At 38.1% G+C, this 16,234-nt stretch overlaps 1 protein-coding gene across 1 annotated transcript; it reads left to right on the top strand.

The window, feature by feature from the left end:
• Positions 1–507: 507 nt before the first annotated feature.
• On the top strand, positions 508–15,845 carry ECD (ecdysoneless cell cycle regulator). The gene is made up of 13 exons (XM_063307482.1): positions 508–746; positions 1,560–1,677; positions 1,907–1,994; positions 2,213–2,391; positions 3,542–3,734; positions 5,514–5,642; positions 6,772–6,897; positions 8,221–8,306; positions 9,439–9,545; positions 12,491–12,671; positions 14,618–14,685; positions 14,868–15,088; positions 15,276–15,845. Exons 1-13 carry the CDS (start codon positions 545–547, stop codon positions 15,498–15,500), a joined length of 1,923 nt encoding a protein of 640 aa, XP_063163552.1. The 5' UTR covers positions 508–544; the 3' UTR covers positions 15,501–15,845.
• Positions 15,846–16,234: the final 389 nt, after the last annotated feature.

The following is a 16,234-nucleotide window of genomic DNA, read 5'->3' on the forward strand; positions in this document are numbered from 1 at the left end:
GCAATGACGTACGAGCAGCCGCTTCGTTGAGGCACGGAGGCGGTGGAGATGGCGGCCCTGTGGTGATTCCATGGTGGTGGGTTGCCCTGGGAGCAGGTCTGGTTCTTCTTGGCGGGTATACATTTTTCCTGTGGAAATTTACATATTGATCTAGAAAGAGGAAGTGGTGTGGATGTTTAATAAAAGTTTCCTTCCTTCTTAGGGCGCTTTGCAAAAACTTAAAGCAACTTGAAACCAATGAAGTAACTATTAATGTAGCTCTTAGTTGAACTGGAAGTAGTGCCTGTGAGGAAATGATAAACAAGGTTTCTTTTTTAAGGATGTTTCATTCAAAGAGTGACAAATCAGTTGGGTAGCAAACAGTTCATTCTAAATCGTGTTAATAGATCTTTCCTTAAGAGCTTATGAAACGAGGGTGGTGTGTCCTCTGTCGAAAAGCTTGATTTGACATAGTTATTGGCATTTTAATATTTGGGCGCTTGCTGCAGTGTGTAGAAATGGCTTTAAAATATTTCTCTTTTAAAAGGGGCCTGTGAGTTGCAGAATGGAGAAGCAGTTAAGTTCTGTGACTGTAGATGATGCAGTCTGTTACCAGTTATTCCTAATACATGAATCAGAAGACCTAGAACATCGTCAAGGCATTCTCCAGCAATATATTGAAAGAATACTAGCACATTTTGCCCCCATCCTGGTTTGCTATATTTGGCAAAATGAACCATTTAATTTAAAGTACAAACCTGCAAAAGGTAAAACTTGAGTTATATCTAATTATGTCTTTATATACACCGGCATCTGCTACTACAATAGTCTCTTTCTCCTTAAGCCCCTATGTAGCAGATGTATTGGAAAATGCAGGGGAGAAAAAAAAATAATTAGTCCCACTGTGCTAGTGGAAGTGTTCTTACACAGCATATTTTTTCAAGAAATAACATGACTATTGCTGTTTTTTCTGCTTCAAATGTAAGATGGCTTGAAACTGTTCAAGATTTGATTGTCATACCAAACATTTTTTAAAAATAGCCTTACAGTAAGTTATTTCATTATATATTTAACTGTTGTTTAAAAAGGTAAAATGAACAAAAAGTCTAAGCCAAAGGTGGTTAAACCATGGACTGCAAACAGTTCCTCAACCCCCATTTTTTCTGTATCCACAGCATCCCCAAATCACATGCCAAAATTGGGTGATGAAAATGCCAACTTTCAGCAGTGCGGTTTTCCACAGCAAGGCACTCATTTTTGGCAGCATTAAAAAATTGAGAAAAACACTTATTTTGACATTACAATAAGATAACCCACTATTGTTTGTTTTGGTATGTATGGATTGAATATGGAATGTTTTAGGCCCAGGCATATACTAAGTTTATTATTATTAATAATAATAATTTAGGTTCTTTGTATTAAGTTTCATTGCTTTTAATCCACTATTCACTGTCCAGAATCACTGTTGTGAGATGGATGGCTATATAAATTGATAAATAAAATATTGATACTAGGGTTGACTGCCAAACGCTTTCTGGAAATAGTCTAATAATAACATGATCTAACTTCTGTTCTTCTAGGAAATATTCCTGCTCATATTGCTGGTCTTACAAAGTTTGGTGATAATATTGAAGATGAATGGTTTATCGTTTACCTCATAAAAGAAATTACAAAAGAATTTCCAGAATTATTAGCTAGGTATTTTATTTGCTGCTTAAATACATGATGATTTTAGCTGTTCCTTGTGAATATAATTTAAGATGTTTATCTTTTCATTTCATTTCAGACACTTTACTGGAATAAAATTGGGGGGAGAGGGAATTTTCTGTGAATTAACAGTGCATTACAGTATGGTAGCCATATGCATTGAATTAAATTCAGATAAAAGAATTCCATGTTTATGAGTGAATACTCTTTATTTGAATAGAGTGGATGATAATGATGGTGAATTCCTTCTGATAGAAGCAGCTGATTATCTTCCAAAGTGGTTGAATCCTGAAAATAGCATCAATCGGGTAAGAGAGGTTTAAGAATGTCAGATATCTAAACAGCTAATTTTTAAGAATATATACTGTAATCTTATTTTAAATTTTTAAAAAATCATTTTATTATATTTATCTGTGAGATTTTGGAAGCCTTTGCCCTTTCAGTGATACAGACTTAATGACGATAATTTCTGGGAGACTGTGTGGAAAACTTTCAGCCTTAATAAATTAATACATATTTTTGTCAGGTATTCTTTCATAGTGGAGAATTATGCATAATTCCATTACCAAAGACTCCTGAAGAGAAGGGATTACTGCCTGCTATAAATCCTACAATTCCCCAAGTGCTGAAATTATTTTCTACCCATTCTGGGCATTTTGTGGCTTCAAAATCTATTAAAGCAGCTGTATATAAACGCATCAATGGGTAAGTAACAATCTGAAAAGATTTTCTTTTTGTTATAGTTGTATATACTTCACATGCTGATTCATACACATTTGTTTATGATAGTTGTTTCTGTTCTGCTGTTCACAATATAGATCCAGCTTGGAAGTAACATTATGCAACATTTTACTGAAATAAAAGTAAATAAAATGTAGCAAATTACCCAATTCTTCTCCCAAAGTATTGGTGATAGTGGCCTCCTAAGAATAAATAGAGGGACATGGTGGCGCTGCAGGTTAAACCGCTGAGCTTGCCAACCGGAAGGTCGGCGGTTTGAATCCCCGTGACGGGGTGAGCTCCCGTTGCTAGTCCCAGCTCCTGCCAACCTAGCAGTTCGAAAACATGCAAATGCGAGTAGATTAATAGGTACCACTTCGGCAGGCAGGTAACGGCGTTCCGTGTCGTCATGCTGGCCACATGACCCGGAAGTGTCTACGGACAAACGCCGGCTCTTCGGCTTTGAAACGGAGATGAGCACCGCCCCCTAGAGTCGGACACGACTGGACTTAATGTCAAGGGAAACCTTTACCTTTACCTAAGAATAAAAGATAGTTTATGTCTCCTTTGCTGGCTTTTCTAACACCTTCCTGCAGGACAGTTCACAGTAGTTGCATTATAGTATAATTGCTATGATAAAAACAGGAGAAAGTTCTGTTGACCTCTCGCTGTAGGCTGCTACTGCCAGATTTCTAGATGAATAATGTTATTAGGGAGATGGAAGTAGTATAACTATTGATATGCAGGCTTTCACTTGATTTTTTTTTCAAAAAGAATAAAATAAAGATCAGTTGAAAATCTGAGAGATTAGATAAAATATGAAAGTAGCACATTCATGATAATAGATTTCAGAGAATAGATTTTTGATACAAACAAGAAAATTTGATTTTTCTTTGGTTTGGGCAAACTTAGAAGGCAACCATCATAAGCAGCTTGAGTTTTCTAGGAAGTGTTCCCCCGTGTATGTATGTAGGTAGGTATGTGTGTATGTTAGCTACCTTAAATTATATAGGGAGTGCACAGGTTTTGATTTTTATATTTTAAAAGGGTGAGAGTAACCTAATATGAACAAACAGTTGCCCAATCAGAATTATGTCTCTTATTTTTTGTATGTTGTTGCAATTTTGTACCATAGGTATCCTGAGAAGATCCAGACCTTTCTTCATCGAGCTCGCTGTTACCTTCCAGCAGGCATTGCGGTAGTTCTGAAGCAACGTCCTGCGTTAGTGGCAGCGGCAGTCCAAGCTTTTTACCTTCGAGATCCCATTGACTTAAAAGCATGCCGCATTTTCAAAATCTTCCCCCCTGAGACATGTGTGATGACATCAGTAAGTGAGGATTAAGCTTCTCAGTTAGTCTTGACAATTAATTCACACCATCATATGTGATTTGCAAATGATTTATTTTTAATTAATTCCTTCCTTTTTGAATACGAGTCTAGCTGAACTTGTCTAATCTCCAGAAGCTAAGCAGGGTTGGACTCGGTTAGTCCTTGGATGGAAGATCACCAGAAAATCTCAAACCTGGAAGCTAGAGTAGAAATCAGAAAAAAATCCCAGAGGAAGGTACGAGTAGTCCTCGAAGTTATGATGGTGCTGAACAAGGACGCTTCCAACTGGTCCTCAAAGTTGCAGCCATTGCAGTGATCACGATTTGGGTGTTTGGCAACCGGCACACAATTACGATGGTCACAGCATCCTGCAGTTATGTGACTGCCATTTGTGACCTTCACTGCAGGCTTCTGACATGCAAAGTGAACGGGGAAGCTGGCAGGAAGCTGCAAGTCATTTAATGACTGCATGATTCGCTTAACAGCCACAACCAGAACTGCCATTGTAAGTTGGCGCAGTCAAGTGATTTTTCACTTTATGGCCATGTTGCGTAGCGACGGAGTTACCGGTCCCAACTTTAACTGAGGACTACCTGTAGTGACAAAGCACTTCTATATGGTTGCCAAGAAGGTAACATGGTTGTATCCAATGTTCCCTCTAAGCTGCCCCAATGCCATTGCATAGGGCTGATCCTTATTGACTCCCAAGCATGGACAGCTAAGCATATTGAGGGGCAGATCCTCACCTCCCCATCCAGTACTAATTCACACACACACAGACACCACTGCTCTTGGCACCCTTCCCTTGCTTCCTTCAAGTACCTTTGATCTGAGAAGCATCCATGCCTGCTGATTACAGAAGACTTGCAGAGGGCCCCTGGCTGAGCCTTCTGGGAAACCTTGGCGTCAGAGCTTGGCTAGAAGTGTGGAGACTGGAAAGGAATAACTGGGCTAAAGCTACCCCTGGCAGTGTCTTCTTCAAGCTGCCCGCTAGCCTAGGATTGCCCTGGCCAACCCAATTGCTGCTCAGAAGACATCATGAGTTGTGCCCTGCTTTCCTGGCTTTGGGGGCATGTGGGCTGTGTCCATGAAAGCACCAGGAGCCAAGGTCCTTTAAGTAGCAGAGATGCAAAACTTTAATTCCCTCAGAGGTTCTGCTGATTATGGTGTTACAGACTAAGGTTTCTAAAGAAATATCCATTGATTTTTTTTAAAAAAAGGGTTTAATAAAATTGTATTTTTAAAATGTGTATATACTGAAACTAAAAACATTAAGTAATCACAGCATTGGATCAAAATAATTGCATATTTGGGAAACCAGTTCTCTCTCTCTCTTGACTGTCTCTTCAAAGGAGCTGCTGGATACAGTATAACATTCCATTATCTCACTGGATTTAGTAGTCCCTCGTGTTGTCCGTAATGTGTTATGGTGTTTTTCCTGATTTCATTTTAATTGACTCTTGTATAATTCTTGAAATAATAGTACAGATACTCCTCATTTAGCATCTACCTCGGACAGCAACCATTCACAACTAACAATGATGAGGAGGAAGTAACTTTGCAACCAATGCCCACTTTTATGACCTTCGCAGGTCTGTAAAGCAAAGGAGAGCTGAAGTAAAATCGTAAAGTTTCACTTAGTAACTGGTTCACTTAATGACAGAGTTGCTGGTTCCAGTTGTGGTCACTAAACAAGGACTACCTGTTATAGGCCAAAGAAGATTCAAATAAGTTTTCAGACAAATTAATCTTTAATAAAGTGTTCTGATATTTTCAGGTTACTTTTACAAAGTGTCTATATGCGCAGCTGATTCAACAGGCATTTGTACCAGACAAACGGAGTGGCTATTTGTTGCCTCCTCGTTCACATCTTCAGTTCAAAGCATATGAACTAGGCATGAAACTGGTAAGTGTTTACCTTGATATTTTCACAAGGTATTAGTTTCAATGTACCAGAGAGAGAGAAGTGCGCGCGCGCGCGCGCACACACAATCACAGACCAGAATCCATACACAAAGTAAATCCATGAAAGAGAATACATATAACAGAATTTGGATAAGGCTTAGATTCTCAAAGCAGTATTCTGCAGTTGCATATGTCATGTTTGGGTTTCTGTCACTCAAAACTTAATACAGAATTTATCCAGGGAGGCAGGCATTTTTGGTCTCAGGACTGTAATAGTCTTACCTGAGTATCAGGATAAACTTACAATGTAAAACCAGGTCTTCTACCAATTTGACTTCCCCTGCTTTGCAAGGAGAAAGGCTTTGTATGGTTGAAAGGGTGTGTCTGCCCTGAGGGTCTGCCATAGGGAAGGCATTAACATGGGCTCTAGAAAAGACCCAGCAGTATTTAAGTAAGTGATTTTAAGTCATTTGCAGGATAATCTCATGACTTTGCACATAAAACATTTTGCTTGTTTCAGAATAAGCTGTTTGTTAGTTAACGTTAAATCAAAACCTTATTAAGATAATGCTTAATTTATCACATTATCCAGCCTCTTTAACTTGACAGAAAACTACATACACACTCTTCTAATATTCTATTTAAATTATTCATTAAAAGAATAAAATAAGAACTATAGGTATTCTCCAGATATAGTGGGACCCCTCCCCTTGCAATCAGTTGGATTATGACTCTAATTCTCCCTGTGAATTTTTACTCTGAATGTTCTTTTAAGATATTTCACCTAAAATTGCCCTCTGGCAGGTGGCAGCACCTAGCTGAGTTTGGTTAATCTTGACAAAATTAAGCAGGGTTGGACCTTGTTAATAGTTGGATGAGAGACCACCAGGCAGTTTTAGGGCTGTAGATTAGATTAGGAATAAAAAAGAAGAAAAAAAGTGATCCCAGAAGACGGCAGCAGAAGACTTCTGTATAGCTGCTAAGCAAAGAACATTGATGTTTCCATACATTGCCCAGGTGTTACGCACAATGCAAAGCAAATTTTGTCTTTACTTTGAACATGTACTGTAACAATTCTTACATTAAGGTGTGAATATTACACAAATGTTTTTTTCCCACATTGCTCACAGGCTCATGGTTTTGAAATTTTATGCTCAAAGTGTAGTTCAGCTTCTCCTGATTCCAAGAAACAAATGTTGAATGTTCCATTATGGGATAGCTTTCTCAGTGCCCTCCAGAAGAACAATTATTTTAAGGTGAGGTATTTATATGAATTGGAGGAAAACAACCTGCTTTAACTGTTCAATGAAATTATCTATTGCCAATCTAATGTCTCCATACTTTAAGCCATAACCTAGATTTACACTTTAAAAGTATAAAGGTATGCACACCACCTTGGGCTGTAAATATGGTGGTGGGATAGAAATCTAATAAATAAAAGATTTATTCACTGCATAATCATAAAGTAATAGTACTTTCATCGTCAGTGTTCAAAATGCAACCTAGCAATTGTCCCAATTGTTAGGACTCATTCTTCTAGACTACTTCTGGGCTTTAAAAGTGTTTATAGGAATCTAACAAGACCATTCAGCTTCATGTAATTAAGCCATTTTTGGACTGCATATTATAAAATGCTTGTTTGCTTCCTGTTGACCATAAACCTATATGCAACGCCTTATACACACATACGCTCACAAACAGAAGGTTGGAGAAGTTCCATCTACTCAAACTTTTGATTGGAGAGTACTTTGGAGTATTTCTTGCTTGTTTTCTAATAGCACGGTTCAGCCCTTGTTTTATCGTTTAATGTTTATGACTACATTCAGTAATCATGTCTTATTTGGATAGATTATATCATCGTGATATTTAGTGCCTTCTGTTACTTTCTTGAAAATGTGACAGTTGGGTTCTAACCTTTAGGCACAAGGAAGCAGTGATTGTTAGGGTTTTGCAAAACTCCCAAGAGCGACTTGATTTTACAAAGCTTTTATGGAAGCTGACATCAAGGCAGATTTGCAGGCAGAAGAACAACTCACTTTGATGGAGTGGAATGAATTGGATGGCTGTGAAGAATTTTACAGTTCTGGTGGCTTTTAATCTGCTGCTTCTGGGGGTTGGTTAGACAATACATAATGCTGGATGTTCACTTTTCTTTTAGAAGAACGCTGCGGGTGGGAAGTGAGGGACAGGCTCTATGACAGTGACAATATAACCAGTCATAAGTTTCATCATCTCAGTAACATTTGCAGCTGTCCAAATTCCTTCGGGGTAGGCGGCTAACATTGCTTTAGGTTTCATTCACTTTCTCATCTCTCAGCCTGTTTAATGTTGCCAGGGACAAGCTTTTCTCTCACTTGTCCTATGAAGGTCTGATTTAATTGCAAACAGAAGAGAATTTGGCTTCCTCAGACCTGTTAGCAGCCAATCAACAACTTTAGTGCTTTTGCAGGAAGTGTTTCACTGTCTTGGTATCATGTATTGTTACTGCAGATTAACAGATTTTAAAGATTATTCTGCATATTTGCTTGTGGATGTCTGACTAAAGAAGAATGCGTTGACTAATAGTTGTTTTTCCAAAGGGTGAAATAGAAGGTTCTGCTCAGTATCTTCATCAGTTGCAAATGGCAGAAAACTATTTTCTACAGACTGTAGCCAACCCAGAAAGGTGAGATAAAGTCAGTTGTGTTTAATTTTCTTGGTTTGGCATTGCTAATTTCTGTGCGTGATTAAATGTGTAAGTATGATATAAATATGTACAGTATTACTCAAGTTGGTGTAATACAATACTTAACAGCTATTTCTAGATTGCATTTCCTGCTCACGTAATCCAATAAATGTGCCTTCCCCAAAGGAAGCTGTGTGGTCTTCTAGAATCAGTATCAATACAGTAAGAAAGCACTGACATTTTATCAGTTTGAGTCAGATGCAGAAAATAGGTATTTTTGGAATTGCCTGGGAGAAAGGCGTATTAAACTCAGTTGGATTTACTTTTGAATAAATATAGAATTAAAATGCATTAAAATGGTAATATATTTAAACCATGTTATAATCTGGTTTATAACAGATTATATGTGCTGAAATAAGGTTTTGAGGGTAGCACTGTACAGTGTTTCATGGATAGATTTCAAATCACCTAGGAGAGAAATGGGTTTACAATTCAGACAAAAAAATTTTTCATTTATAACACTCAACTGGAGAAGTGTCCAATCCCAGTCAAAAGTAAACACTTAACAATAGTTAAACTTACACACAGGCCATAAAATCAATATACATCATGATAGAATTACAATCACAGTAAAAATAACACTTACATAGCTATAAAATCCTAAACCTGCTAACTTTGTTAATAAGATTTACAACAAAACAGCCCTATCATCTACCTTTTCTAACTCCTGTTTTCAACATCTGCTCACAACTACTTCCATCAATCAGTCTTAAGTCTAGTGAATTAGTGAATGCATTATTCCTAAACTATACTTATTAAATTATAAACTATAACAAATGTTATAACAAATGATGGTGCCTGGGCTTGAAGATGATGTTAAGCCAGAACCGAGCAAACCACACTTTTGAAACCATATTGATTGATTTTTTTCCCAGCAGTTTTGGTTTCTGAATAATGCATAATCATAACCTAATATTTAACCATTTGCTTTGTGAAAAGTTTGTTTGCTGGATGGAGGGCAGTTCTTTCTACTAGTGAGATTATGACTGGATCAGTTCTGGAGAAGTAATTCGAAACATTGATGATTCAGTAAATTTAATTCTGTACTTTGGTGTTGTGTTTCTGTTAATAGTTCAGCTGCTGTTAGCCCAGGAGAAGAAATTCAGAAAATATTAAAAACAAATTCCTTTAATTTGGAGGATTTGAGAAAAAACTCAAACATTCTACCTCCAGAGGATGGTAAGTAGTGGGAGAGTTTTAAAAATAATGATCAGAGTTACAGCATCCTGTAGATACATTTATGTGTTGTGTCATTTTATTGTTTTGTGTTTCTGTTATTGTTATTAATTTTGTTATTACTTAATTTTGTTTTTGCTGGTTTTTTTGGCCATCCTAAAGGGATGAAAATGATGTGTGCGTTAAATACCTTAAGGGTATTAAATAATTTTCTTCCTCCTTAGGACGCCATGGGATAATGTTTTAAGTGCTGCTGCTGAAATTAGTAAAATGTATGGGATAGTGATTTTCTTATTAAGTATCTAACTACAATTCCATGTAAGCGTAACCAGAACTGAGTTCAGTACAGGTAGTCCTTGCTTACCCACAGTAATTGGGGCTGGGAACTCCATTGCTAAGCAACATGGTCATAAGGCACACTATCATGTGACTTCACCAACTTATGATGGCAGTTCTGGCAGTCCCAGTTTCTGTCATTAGGTGGATCCTGCACAATTGCAATGCCCTGCGGTCATGTGATCACCATTTGCGACCTCCTGCCAGTTTCCCCATTGACTTTGCTTGTGAGAAGCTAGCAGTGAAGGTCGCAACTGGAGATCATGTGACCGTGGGACGCTGCAACATCGTAATTGTGAGCCAATTGCCAAGCACCCAAACTGCAATCACATGATCGCTGGGGTACTGCGACGGCCACAAATATGAGGACCCATCATAAATCCCCCTTGTTCAGTGCCATTGTAACTTTGAACAGTTGCTGAATGAGTGGACATTAAGCGAGGATCCCTGTAAGATTATTCCCAGATAAGCATGCAGTAAGATTACAGCCTAGATTGTACAACCAGAATCTAATGTACTCCATCTAATTTATTGTGTATTATTTTGATGAGCTTGGCATTCTTAGAAAATATGATACAGGAAGAGAAAGGAAAAGCATACCCTCTCCTCATTTAGCAACCATGTTCTGTTCCAACGACTTGGTCATTAAGCAATGCTAAGTGAACACATGGCACAGAGAGAGAGATGCTGCAAAGATCACTGGTTGCTGCCATCTCATTCAGATAAAAGTTTTGCCTGACCTGGTTTTTTTCTTTTCCTTTTTTTGCCCCCTCGCAAAATTGCTTAAACAAGCTACCTCTTCCTAAGCTGTTTTTCTCCATAGTGCAGCACATCCCTAAAAAGTGCTAACCCCAAGTTAACAAGCTCAGGTCTGTGACCTTAATTACTTGATTAGAACCCCCCAGCCAGCTGGGCTGCTGCCTGAACCTGACTAGACTTTAATCACTTTCACACTGAAGGCTTTTGTTGTCCAGCACACAACATTTGGTCCTAAATGCAGGCATTGGTTTGAAAATAAATTATTTTATTACTGTTGTATTTGTGAATGGTTACTAATTGAGTAGTCACTAAATGAGGAGTGGTATAAATGGAAAAGTACCCTGCTGTTCTTCAGTTACAAAGACAAAGAAAAGCGGAAAGTGAAAGGGAGTTCCTGCACTGTTGGCATGTTTTAAATCAGGTGATCCGTCCCACTCCCATTTTCCCTTCAGCTCACAATGTGAGTGTTATAACTATGGCCCAACACAGATGTGGTATTACCAAATCAAAATGAATTAGCTATTACTCTGCAAGCTGCTTCCTTGTCTTTTCTTCATCTGAACTTAACAACGTATCCTGTTATTTATCTATATTTCAAATTTCTATTACCACCCATCTCTCCCAAAAGGGGGAATCTGGGCGGTTTACAATAAAATCAAAAATTAAAAGGATATAAATACAATATAACGAACCAATAAATAAAGATAAAATAGATATAAAATCCAAGAGGCGAAGGTCTTATTTGTTGGGGAGAGATCTGTGCTACTAGTGACCCCCAAGAAGAACTGTTGCCCCTCCCACCCCAGGCGAGGTGGCAGAACCAGGTTATATACGATCTTTGTTAACACTAGATAAAATAGGCCAGAATAAGCTGTGCTTATCCTTGCCAGATCCAAATTTGATTACGCTGGTAGGAATTCTCTTAGGCTTATTTGAACCAGTGTTTATTAATTGCCTGTTGCAACAGCTAAACTAGAAACTGAATGAAATCTGTATGTAAATCAGAGCAGGCAGTCTTGCAAATATGCTCCTGACCCTTTAACCTGGAATAACATTGCATCAGGCTGTTCATCACGTTTATTACAGCCCTAAGGCCAGACACAATAAAACTATACGATAGCAACAACCTTACATTAATACATGCATAGAAAAACAAAAGCAATTAATATACTACAATCCAAAATTAATTAAGAATGAAAATACTAAAATGAATTGAAATAAAATACTGTTAAGAAATTCAAAATCTAAGTAATGGTGCATCAGGCTGTTGAATTAGGCATACAGCACCGTTTCTATCTTATTTTACGGCGGTAATCCCCCAAGTCAGTTTTAGTGACATTTGAGGATCCAGCAGTAGGGGAACCACTGTGTATTAGCCGGATATGCACGCAAACTCTAGGGGTATTCTGATCATTCTGAATTTGGCCCATAGCAATATGGCTTCATTCAAACACTAGTCGGTTCCATCACATTTTCTGCAGAAGCTAAAAGCATTTTTGGATGGTTCATCTTTTCCTAATATGTAATTTTATCTGCAGATGGATTTCGGGCCAGAGGACGGAGGGAGTGCATTCCACAGAGATAATCATTCTCACAGCCTTGAGAGACAAAGAAAGTTAGAGTAGCCCCACCTTAAGAGTTCCTGAGGTATTTGCCTTTAGGTTAGTTAGAATAGGTTTAGTCTGGCAAGAACAATAAAGAACTAGAGTTGAAATATCAGCTCAGTGTGGTTCTTTGCTCGGTCCCTTGACATCAGCTCTCCCAATATATATGCAGCCGTTTGCAGTTTTCACAGATGTCTGCTTTTTGTACAGTCAGCAGTATTATCCTCACACTACATGCTACTCTTTTAGATGACAGTTGGCTGGAGATTTCTCCAGATGCTCTGGATCAGATTCTTAAGGAGACATCTGGCATGAACAAATCATCTGCTGCTCCAGAGGAAAACCAGAACTATGACTTGACTGAGGTTGCTGAAAGCATGAAGGCTTTTATATCCAAAGTCTCAACGTACAAAGGAGCAGAAATGCCACGGTAGGTAGTCACATAACTGATTGGGGTGTGCTTCCATATAGTGTAATCATTTCTGTATTGATGGATTGTTAATTAAGGTTTTCAAGTAATCTTAGCAAAGTTTGAGAAAAGAACCCTAGGCATTGTATCAAATGTATGTCTATCCAAAATAATTGTTACTTGGAAAATAACTTAAAGCATTTACAAAATTACCTGCTTAAATTGGAAATGCAACTTTTAGTTATTTTAATTTCCTGAAACTGAACTTTATCTGAACTTGCAGACTTCTGCCAGAAAGGAGGTGGTAAACCTCATTATATATAAAATGTATAAAGTCGCCAGAATAACAGAATTTGATATAGATGATTTATAAATCTGCCTGATCCAGGCAAATTGTATAATAACAGTGTATATTTACTGTTGTAAGCTAATTTATCTTTTCTGTATGCAAGTTTGCCCAACCCTATTGCCATGATTAATACTGATGACTAACCCTTATTTTCTAATTGTGGCTTATTTTTTTTTAAACTTTTGTTGCAATATAAAGACACGCCAACAGTATAATCTGATACCTCTCTACTCAAAATGGTTGTCAGGAATTCACAGCTGAAAACATTCAGCAGGACATTTTTACATTTTAGCAGCTCAAGAGGGCTGTATCACAAACCATTTCTTACAATTACAATTTGGGCCTTTTTTCTGCCTTTCTCTGTATGTTCTTGGCTCTCATTCCTGCTATTTAGAGGCTTCTGAATTCCTCTCCACTATATAATTTGAGCTCACCCTTTTCCTGTTATCACAGGGTTGAATTTCCATCTCTGTTACGCCTGTTATATTTCTTTACTCCACCATGCAAGACTGCTCCTAATTTTTTCATTTTTTTTTCTTTGCATGCCTTATCTTGCACTTTTGTGTTGTCACAGGTTAGTGTGCATTCCCTCTTATCCCTTGGATCTTTCTGCAACCAAGGCTCAGCTGTGGATGAAGAAACCCGCTTCCATTTTTTTAACATTCACGTTCAGATGAAAACCTTTTTCCCACTCTGAATCTCATTCCCTCTCTCCTTCGCCCATACCTATTTTCTTTGGACATAATAATAATAATAGGATTTATATGCCACCTAACTCCCAGCAACTCTGGGTAGTTTACAGTTGTTAAAACATTTTTTTTTAAAGAACAATGCAAAAAAAAACACAGACCAGCACAAAACAAAGGAACAATGATGGCAAAGAAAATAAACCCAGAAGGGAACAGAAAGGAAGAAAGGGGTGTCAGTTCTCCGCTCCAAAGGCCTGGGCGACGAGCCAGGTCTTTAAGGCCCTTTGAAATACCAGCAGGGTGGGAGCTGTTCGAATCTCAGGGGGAACCTCATTCCAGAGGGCAGGTGCTACTACAGAGAAGGTGCACTTCTGGGGTCCAGGCAGATGGCATTGTTTAATCAATGGAACCCGGAGCACGCCAACCCTGCCAGATCAAACTCGCCAAGCAGATACTATCGGACACAGGTGGTCCCTCAAATAAGCAAGTCCTACGGCTGGTTATATCTCTTTCCTCTGTTATATTTCCTCTCCATTATTTGAGATAAGAAGATTGCACATGATACATTTTTGTCTCCAGAAGCATTAGTCTGTTTCAGCAGAAGTAAGAGCTAGAATAAATCTTGGAGCGTTTATCTGATAAAGGTTACTTTTGCATATGCTGCAACTCCATGCTGATTTCTTTACTTTCAGTGGGCTTATCTACACATTCAACCAAAAACAAAGGGGATGTTTGCCAAATCCCAGTGCATTTCTACCATCCCCATCTGTTCCAGAAAGCGGGAGAGGCGATGGGGTAAAAAGTCATTCTGTTCACAGAAGCTGTTGCTGATTCTAAGGAGGAAATCATGTCCAAAGTCTTCTGCAGTATATATTTACCTCAAATACAAACAGCAGCATAAAACGTAATTATGAATTCTTAACTTTCAGGTCTTCTGCTGATGCCCCTGTCAGTTTTGATGTTGACTCATTCACAGACGCTTTGGATAAAATACTGGGTGAGTTGCCTGGATGAGGCAAGGGGATTAGCAAAATGAAGTGATTTGAGATAAAGCTTCCTTCTCATCTCTGTGCTGGAGGCACATATATATGAAGGGCACCAGGTTTGGATACCTCATTTTCCTTCTCCCCAAATATCGCCTGTTTTTGGTCTTTTTTTTTGTTTCTGTGTTGCTTCCAGGGCCAAATTCAGAAGAGCTTGACTCTGATGACTTAGAAGAAGAAGAAGAAGAATTTGACTTCTTAGACAGCGATGAAGAATCTGCTTTAAAAGCTGGTACTCAAGGAGATACAGCATCTTGGAATGAAACAGCTGGAGGTCTCCAATCATACATGAAAGAAATGGATCATGAATTAGCGTCCACCACTATTGGCAAAAGCTTTACCAATCAGAAGAAAGGGGTACGTTTAACTTAGCTGCCTTTCTGGTGACTAAGAGGAAGGAAGAGCCATTGGGGTGACTATTTTCCATAAGTCAGCCACAATATGAAATTATGTAGCATGTCATGATTTTTTGTTGTTTGAAAGACATCCGAGTCCAAATGTTAACAAAAATTTCTTATATTTTCGTTGTCCTTATTTAACATAGGCGAGATCCGGTAAAGTATTTTCACATGAAGACCCTAACATAGATTTGGAAGGCCATCTGAGTAAAGAAGACCCTGATGCAACACCTGTGGACATTGACTTGAACCTTGTAACTAACTTGCTGGACTCCTATAATGCACAAGCTGGACTACCAGGACCCGTTTCTAACATTCTGCAGAGCATGGGAGTACATTTGCCAGAAAATGCAGACCACAAACCTCACTAGCGGTTCATTGATGCAATAAACTGGTTCCCTAGTTTAAAGGATACGTTGCTAAGTAAAAGCATTATTCTAAAAGAAACCGTTTTTTAATTAAGTTCTCAGAAGATGCATCATGCAGGCAGATTTAAATCAATGGGAGTATCATCATCAGCTACTTAACCACTCGCGGAATCTTTTCTAAAACAAAAAATAATTGCAAAGTGCTGACAAAATGGACTGCAAATATTTTTGTAAGACGTTTTATATTCTTTAAAATACTTGGAATTTTCTTGCAAATATCTTGGAACTTCTTTTAAAAAAACAGAAGAAACTTTGTCTACACTGTTTAATAAACATTACACAACTTTCTACATTGCGAATATCTTGAAGTGATATAGGACACAGCGAAACAAGTATAAGACAAATAATTTAACGAACACTTAGAGAAGCAAGTGCGTATTTTAAACCTCTGAAACAATGCTCAGCATTGAGAAAGGGAAGGCCTGGATGTAGAGTTAAATATTTTACAGGTGCCTCCAAATTAGCAGGAGGAGAGTATTAATGGTAGCACCATCAGAAAAGACTCCCTTGTGGATCTTAGTGACTGGCAAATTTTGGACACAGAATACTGGTTTAATAGGTACGAAGCAGGCAGCGTTGCTTATAAATAATGAAGCAGCCAAAATGGAACAAATATCTTTTTTTTTTTCAGTCTTTAAATGCTGGTGACATAGTTAATGTAATCTGCTACTGTTGCC

The sequence above is a fragment of the Candoia aspera genome, chromosome 6 (assembly GCF_035149785.1).
Source record: "Candoia aspera isolate rCanAsp1 chromosome 6, rCanAsp1.hap2, whole genome shotgun sequence".
Classification (NCBI taxonomy): domain Eukaryota; kingdom Metazoa; phylum Chordata; class Lepidosauria; order Squamata; family Boidae; genus Candoia; species Candoia aspera.